General features: G+C 37.7%; 1 protein-coding gene across 6 annotated transcripts in view; it reads right to left on the minus strand.

Annotated features, from left to right (window-relative positions):
- Positions 1–9,129, minus strand: part of PTPRZ1 (protein tyrosine phosphatase receptor type Z1) — a 182,646-nt gene that overhangs the window by 91,399 nt on the left and 82,118 nt on the right. For all 6 annotated transcript variants that reach the window (XM_075208948.1, XM_075208953.1, XM_075208952.1 and 3 more), the window contains exons 8-9: positions 8,166–8,316; positions 1,360–1,544 (exon numbers count right to left, since the gene is read on the minus strand). In XM_075208948.1, the coding sequence (XP_075065049.1) occupies positions 1,360–1,544; positions 8,166–8,316 (336 nt within the window). The remainder of the gene's footprint in view (positions 1–1,359; positions 1,545–8,165; positions 8,317–9,129) is intronic.

Below are 9,129 nucleotides of genomic sequence, written 5' to 3' on the forward strand. Positions count from 1 at the left end.
AGCTTTAAGACCTAATTACCACAGGTGCTTTATCTGCATATTAAGGGCCTCATTTAGAGTCGGACGCAATTTACACCGAAATCGTAAGTGTAAATTGCATCCCATAGTTTACACAGTATTTAGAGTAGCATGGATCTTCAGATCCGTGCCACTTAGAATACTGTGCAAATTGCACAAACACGCCTCTTTATCTGCCTTATGGGAAGGCGTGCAATTGTATTATGCGCAGCGCCCTGTAAAGCAGATAATTAAATTAAAAAAAAAATGTAAAAAATAAAATAAAAATTGTTCTTTTCCCCCCAAAACAGCACAAGGGTTGGTTATGCTGTTTGGGAGGGGCTGCACACCTTTTATTTTATTTAATACTTTTTTTCTTTGTTTTTTAATATATCAAGGTCTCTTGCACCAGCTGAAAGCACCTGCAAAGGATACGTCTCCTAAAGACCTATTTGTGGTCTCTTTCAACTCAAAATAGCATGTAAAGAACATGAACATGCCTTTACATTGCTAGGCTCACCCACTACCTCCCCTGTTCCATCTCTCTAAGCGCAGAGAGGTGTAATGGGAAGATCAGTCTCAGTTGGAGTGCAAACCGAAAGGGATTCTTGGCTAAAAGTGCTCTTTGCACTGAACAAAAGGACTTGCGTCCGACTCTAAATGAGGATCTAATTGCATTGCATTTTTACTAGTAATTAAAAATCAATGCAGACTTCTTGTTGTATTTATATATATGTATTAAATGTAAATAAGGAACAAGTAAAAGCAACCACACAGCAAGTAAAAGACATAGGTATAATAACACTAGAAACAATGGACTCTAGTGTCATATTTGTTTACATGCATTTGGTCTGTTGATAGTAATAATTACAAACATAGTCATCATTCAATTATTCAGTTTGGCACGATATGCCGAAGTTTCGGCAAAATTACAGCCTCTGATGGCTGGAGGTGAAATTGTCAAAAACTATTCCTAACAGTGTTTCTAATGTGTCAAAAACACGTGTAAAATGCATTAAAATTTGCCAGTGGTGATAAGCTGCAATCTCCAAATGTGGCTTTACTGGCTTTTTAGATATATCATTCTTGGTGTCGATATTTAACAAACATATCAGACCCATAATCATAGAATTTTTCATACAGACTGGGAGGGCCATTTTTCATATCATACAGTGATACAATTTACCCTGTGATTCATCCAAAATTATTTAATTGCTTTTTTGTTTTGTTTTTGCTTTGAAACGGTCTTTATAAACAAATGCATAAAAAGTATGATATTATTACTGGTTTCTGGTACATACTTGAAAAATTGCAATTGTTTTAAAAATATTTTTTAAAAAACAAATCAAAATATATAATTACCAAGTCCTGGTAACCATCTGTCAGAAATTCATGTTTTGTTTGGTCTTGTCCTTGTAATGGTTGATAATAGACTACATATCTCTCAATCACTGCATCATAAACAACCCGGGGTCTCTTCCATGTAATTAGGAGGCTTGTGCTGTTCTGTGATTCAGCCTGGACATCATCTGGTTCTGAGCTGCAAACTAAAATGTAAAAAATAAAAAATAATAATATGTACTTACGCAATTAAAAAAACGTAGATATAATACCCCATGTAAAAAATACATTCGGACAGTTAACAATAAACATTGCTCAAAGGTGCAAATCTGCATTAAAACCATAGTAACGAATCAGTAATTAGCTTTTTATTAGGAATACATTAAACAATGAAAATGTCTAAATTATGGCTATGGTTTGAGGTGAGAACTTCTCTTCTGATTGCAGGACCTAGAGGGCAGCAGGGATAGCCTTTACCCTCAGCCTCAGTAGGGCTGGATTAAAGATGGAGGCCCCTCGGCTAAGAGGGCCTCCATTCCCCCATGAGCCCCCCCGTGAGCCCCCCCCCAAGCACTTACCTCTCTGTTCTCCTGTCACTATAGTCCTTCCGCAGCGCGCTGTAAGCTCCTTACTGAGGAGATCTCATGAGAGTAAGACTCAGTCTCACTCTCACGAGATCTCCTCAGTAAGAAGATTACTGAGCGCCGGGAAAGGACAGGTAAGGACTACAGTGACAGGCTCAGTAGCATTGATCGGGCTGGGGGCGCCCCCGCACTGATCAATAATGCTGCTGAACACTTTCAAGGGCTCCCTGGATGCCCGAGACCCCTGGGCTGTAGCCCAGTTAGACCTCAGGTTAATCCAGCCCTGAGCCTCAGCCTCAGACTCTGATTGGAGAAAGTGTCCAGCGATTGGTGAGTGAATGGCCTTTCTCTGACAATTATGCTACTCATGCACTGACCAGTCACTGCAAGCTTCATCCAGCAAGTGCCTGAGAAGCATTGGCAAGTGACAGCCCAGGGGCAAGGTATCCTGAAGGATTAGCACACAAAGTGCAGCTTAAGGCACAGGATAGGCCAGGGATTGCCCAGTATAAAGGTTATAGTAAATGTAAGATTTCTCTTTTGCTAACATTTTGACTAGCCTTTAGTAATTTTTTGGACTTCTTTGCTATGGCCATGTCTTAAAGATACATCTACAACACTTGCTGTTGCTTAATGCTCCCAAGGGATTATATGTGTGAGAGGATCATAATACATTAACAAGATTGACAGGAGTTCTGGTACTATAAAATCAGAAATTGTCATTCAAGTTGCCATCTTTAACAACAGACATTACAGCATATTTAAATTGATGCTTTTTGTGACTAAATTCCTTAAACAAATACCATAAAGGTTGTTATTTGCAATATTTAAGAGGAATAAAAAAATAGATTTTACAAGTTATATTTCTAAAGAAGCAGTTCTTTCCTGGTGTAGATGGAATTTCTTGAAATTAGTTGATTAATTGTCAAGGCCAATGAAAAATACAATTAATTAAACATAGTTTAATTTTCGCAAATATTTGCATATGATCTTATTTTATTGACAGTACAGTGACAACAACACAGGTAAATTGTGTAAAAATAAACTGTTTAATGATCCAGTATTGTGTAACTGGCTGAAGTCTACTTTTTAAGCACATGAGGGAGCTATATACCAAGAGATCAATTACTGCACAGTTTTCCATGTGCTACAATTGAAAATGATAAACATGCAATCAACAATGAAAATCAAGACTATGTGACATTTGTGGCTAGACAGCGCAACGCAAATTTGCACATTTTGCTTAATGTCTTTGTATCTGCAATAGTATCTGCAATAGTATCTGCAATAGACATAACAAAAAGAGTAAGAAACTTTTTTTCTCATGTCTATTAATCATTACATTTGGCAGTTTACACTGCTAGGTTTGCACTGTGTGAACATTGCTTGCAAATATGGACCTACCTCTTATAAATGCAAATTATTCCTGGATATGCCAATACACTGCTTACCCAATTATGGGTTTTAATAACTCATGGAAGAAAGGAGGAATTCAAATTTGGAGAATCCCTACAAGCTCTGGAACACACCTCTGCATAACATACCACAGCCACTAGAAAAGTAATTACTGTATATGAGGTCTTTTGTAACAAGCTTTAAATATTTTTCAGGTGTGTCCATTCCTAGCTTTAACCCTGAGTCCTTAGCTTACAATAACAGGATTACTTTTGCCAGGATTGACAGGATTGGTTATTTGATCTTTGACATTTTCTAGTAAGTCAGACTGTGATAAGTTCTTAAATGCAAACTAGTTTGTACTGATTGCTATCTTGCAAAGTCAGAAATACAAAGCTTGAGCAGAATGTGTAATTATACTTGCAGTAACATTCACCTTCTCTGGGCTATGTATCCATATGCCCATAGAACATTAAAAAACAAAACAAAACATGTATGTATTCAAATCTGTCCTGTTGACTATCCTATATAGACCTGAAAATGTACATCCCTTGCACAAACAAATTAAGTAGATCATATAATCCATTAATTTGCCTATTAGAGGGGTTGGGTATGCTTGATCGATGAGGAAAAAATCCTAAATCAACAAGGCCTCCAACTAAAATCCGAATTTCTGCCAAACCGATCTGAAAATAAACAGACTTAACTTGAAACTGACGCTGGATATCTCCGATTGGATCACCACGCTGACAGCAAGTTATCCCGATTAGAGAAATGTTCGGCATTGCAGTTTGACATCTTCGCGACGTCTGTCAATAGAAATTTAAAGCGGTATTATGGGGACCCCTAAGGTTAAGCGTTTAAACACTTAACACGACATTGCCACTTTAAATTTCTATTGACAGACGTCGCGATGACATCAAGCTGCAGTGCCAAAATATTCTCCAATCGGGATAGCTTGCTGTCAGCATGGTGATCCAATCGGAGATCTCCAGTGTCGGCTTCAAAGAAGTCTGTTTATTTTCACATCGGTTTGGCAGAAATTTGAATTTTAGTTGGAGGGCTTGTCGATGTCAGATTGGTGGTAAACGTTTTCACGATTACCACCGTATTAGAGTGCCTCCTTTTCTTTGGTTATTGTCAGAAGACCTTTTCCTACTAAACCCCATTTCCTCATGCTCGTCTTTGTGTTTCCAGTTTTGAAGCTGGCAAGGATAAAACAAACTATAGGCAGATTATTAGAATATATACAGCAGCACAGAATAGTTCAGGAGATGACTATGCTGACACTGTATAGAACAGAGGTTTGTCCATACATATAATTGCATATGAGCAAGAGCAGGGCCATATGTCACAGTGATGTGAGGTGGGGGAATGGAGGCTGGCAGGAATCAGACAGGGCCTTATTTAGAGTGGGACGTAAAGTTTGTTTCAGGCGCATCCTGCACATTTCCACTGACGGCCATGTGCAGTAAGCAACAGTTCCCTACAGTTCTGTCTGCTTTTCAGGCGCAGTGTACACTTGCGACAGCTTGCGTCTCAGTACGAGGTAAGGGCGGAACACAGAGTTATGTAGTCGTGATAATGAATAGTTTAGATGCTATGGGCGTCTACCCGCAAAAACTACCCTAGTCGGTACAAGACGCAGGTGGAACACAGGTCAAAAAAGACAGAAAAAGTGCGTCAGGAATTAGGTGGTGCAAGTAGTTAGCTAGCTGTGGGAACTGGTCGCAGCTTGGTAAGGTATTATGAGAGGGACGCAACTGGGCTTGCATGCCACTCGTAGTACCCTACCAAGCTGTGGCACACTCCCAATCCTGCTCTTTCATGTACGTCTTAGACGCACCTTGCGTCCGACTCTAAATGAGGCCCACAGAGGGCTTCTCTAACAGCCCAGAGTACTGATGTAAGGCTCTTGTCACAATGATGTCGGAAAATTGTGGGTTCAGACACACCTTGATATAAAACGAATTTCATATATCTGACTTCCTTACATGTAGTCCCATGTCGCGAATTGCTAATAATATAATTTATTTGTATTGTGACAAATGTGCTTATTTACACATGTGTGGGACTAAGGTTCCTTATTTGACACTTTATCACTTGATAAAGATGTGATATTTGTGCACTCTAAAACTCTTGTTTTTGCCACTGAAACTCTCTCACTTAGAAAGTGTAGTTTCCTAAGATGAATTTGGATAAACAAGGATTTGCAGGAATAAACACTAATAATATCCACTGTATTACATACCCAATAATAACCTGTAGACTAGGAAAACTTCACAACGTTGGTATATATCTCTGCTTGCAGAAATGAGAGGTCTAGACTTCCAGGTTAAGCATTTGAATTGGATTTGAATTCTCTGCTTTCTGGCACAAATATATGTGGGACAAACGGTAAATTGTATACTACATGCAACATCTCTTTTTAGATATAGGTAAATTAATTAGGAATTGCTGTGATTAGATTTACAGATTTGTTTATTTCTTTGCCCCATAGTTCATGTCTCCATAATCCAATAACAAACCAGTGGACATAGTAACGTGCATCTTTTTATGCAGACTATTCAGAATTGCTGATGCAATTTGTTCATTGTGGTATTCCCCATTTCATATTATAGAGAGTGACCACTCGATTTCATGACATTTTAATATGCCTAGTTCATCCAGAACTTATACTGAAATCTAAAACCTTAAACGGTCTGGACTGACTCATTTTGATTCTCAATTTTCCACTGACCAAAAATGAATGGTTCTACTCCTCTGTCTTGTATGATCGCTTGAGGAATTACTTTGACCTCAAACTTTATTGAGTGTTAAATATCAATGTATTCCAACTCAAGCCTGTTAAACATGACCAGCATAACCAAGTCTGGCCTTCAAAATAAGTGAAGACATCGGTTATCTTATCCATCAGAGGGTGAATTCTCTGGTTGGTTGTCTGACTAATTGATTTTTAAGCTGAAAACCTCAGTTATATCATTTAGATTTCAATAACATATGTGTTCAAAACTGACTTTGAAAAACAGTTATCATTAAATTTCATGTCCCATATATAATTTGCCACATGATTTACCTTCTCTTTAGTATTAATTTAGTATGTTTAAACATGTACATATTAATAAACGTGTTTATATTATACATTGCTTAACGTTTCTATTATACTATGTCAAAGTTTGTTATGCTTATTTGGTTACTTTAAAATGAATACACAGTAATGCACACGTTCCCCACAACGAGGTACAGGTGATATTCTGACACCTTCTGTGTCAATTGTTCTTCACACTTTTTGTAAACTCATTTGGACAGGGCCATATTTACTTTCTGTTTCAAGTCATTGTATGTTATTTATTGTATGATGCCCTCAATGTAATTCTTGCTTAATACATTGGCACTTTAGAAATAAAGATTAATAATAATAACTAATTTTCAGGTTTGAAAATGATTTCTGAACCAGAACGGCATAAACAAATATAAAAGACAATCACTTCAATGACAAATATGAGAGATACTGCCAGTTATTGATACATAAATAAAACCATACAATGTTACCCTCAGCTACAAATACAGCGTTCTCCTGTTTAATCTGAAGAACAGATTACTGCATTGTGTTGTATGACTTTTTGTATATAAAGCTATTTAATCTTTTTATCTGGGATTATGGATCTGAAAGACCCATAAATAATTTATGGTTACTTTATACCAAGAATGGGAGAACACAACATGTAACAGATCCTCTTCTATTATTTCAGAGTTTACGATTATAAGCAAATCGTTGTCAGTCAGTGGTATAATAGGAACACTATGAAATGTTACAGTAGTAATATACTGCTGTGTAAACATGAATAGGTTATACACACACATTTATCTTCTGTTATTACTAGATATAATAATATAATCAGAAACTATAAGGATAATGTTAGCCAAACTCTTAAATTAATCGCAATGTTAACTATAGAAATATATTGTCCCGAATAGTAAATTAGACAGCAGTTGGGCAAGTTAACATAAGGCAACCTGACAATATGTGGCATACAGTAACTAACATATTGTAATACAACATCTAATGACGGTGGGTGCATACATTTTATAGGAGAGGTTCTTTAGATATAAAGGTAATTTATGTCCCTTCTTAAATAATTTTTTAAGGTGTGTTTGACTATATTCAGAACAGCTTTTATTTTTGAATCTTCATTTTCTGCTCGTATATTAAGACCCACATTTTGAAGTGAGAAGGGATAGAACATGCTGTAGCTAATCAGATTATTTTAATATCCCTAGCAGGACAGAGTATTTCAGAAAATCTTTGAGATTTTCTTGTGGGAGGCACTGACGTGTTCACTTGTGTGATTGTGTTAGTGAGGACCAGGATGCATGTGACAGAGGCAGTGTCATGTTATGTGTAGGGGATGGAAACACAGACTAAGGGAGGAATTCAATTGGCCGCGTTACTGTATAAAGTAACGCGGCCTGCGTACTATTACCAATATTACAGTAATAGTGCGCATACCGTATTAATGGTACCGTATTAATGCTAATACGCTTAGCGTGGTGCTATTCCGGGGGGAATTGAATTCTCCCCTAAGAGTTAGATAGTGGAAAGAAGAGAGTCCCCCTGCAGCATAGAATAGTGACGTGAGACTCCAGTAAAACTGATGCAGGAAGAGTGTGGCATCATATGAAGTTCACACATCCAGCTTGTGCAAGCAAACTGCCTACTCTGGCATAGTGCTCCCTAGTGTGTCCACTGGAAACCTGAATGGACAGTCCTAGGCAAGGCACAATTACATCTACCCAGACAGATTGGTGTAATTAATAATGATTTTAGACAACAAGATACATATCCACCTGTTTCGTGTATTTCTTCTGTACCAGTATAAGATGAGAACACTTGTCCAGAGAACTTGTATTGCTGCTGTCTGAAGTTGTTCTGCAAATAATCCATCACCATGACATAACCAGACTGCTGCATCGTCAGAATTTCACAGAAGAACTCCAACTGCCAGAAAACAGTTCAAAACACATTAAACACAAGACTAGCATAGAGACACTAAAGATACTATTATTTTTTAGTATTAGAGTACAGTGAGGTAGGGGACACCAATATGTGTTATCATTTCAGACTGCAAAAATTACTTGTGTCAGAGAACCACAAACTTATCTCTTGACCCTGCTTGAAAGGAGTCATGGCGGTTTATTAGAGTGTGTATTATAATAGTCAACAGGCTTTGTTGTGATATCTCAGAAAGATTGACTTCTGTTATACACTCTACGGGTTCATTATCAAGTTAAAAATGTTTTTGTCCTGTTATTCTAGAAAATATTAGCCTGGTGCCACTAGTGTATATTAAACACATGCAGATTTTTACCAGCTCCACCATTCTGAAGAATGTTGCATGTTTCAAGGAAACCGCTTTTCCCATTCACAGCTGTTTGTCATATCAGGAGCTTCTCTGCTTATCTATTGTGGCAGGAATAGAGTCACACAGCCTGTGGTTTTGCAGCTGATTTACTCCAGCATGCTTTCAAGACAGCCACTGGAAAAGCATCATTGCACGTCTAGTACAACATCAGCTGAAGACAAAGGCTAGCTAGTCAGTCGCTAGTAGTATAATTATTGCATTTACATTGTTTTGACTTTTTCATTTCTACACACAGAGCCCTAACTGCGGTGGTGCAACATGTGACCCCAAAGATAGGGCTCAAAGCTGAAGAGGTGCCAGTGCGGGATTAATTGCTGAATTTTTTAAAATTATGTTTATATTACTGGGGGTGCAGCATGCTCAATGGTGCCACCTGCACACCTAAGATC

Source organism: Mixophyes fleayi, chromosome 4, assembly GCF_038048845.1.
Source record: "Mixophyes fleayi isolate aMixFle1 chromosome 4, aMixFle1.hap1, whole genome shotgun sequence".
NCBI classification, from domain to species: domain Eukaryota; kingdom Metazoa; phylum Chordata; class Amphibia; order Anura; family Limnodynastidae; genus Mixophyes; species Mixophyes fleayi.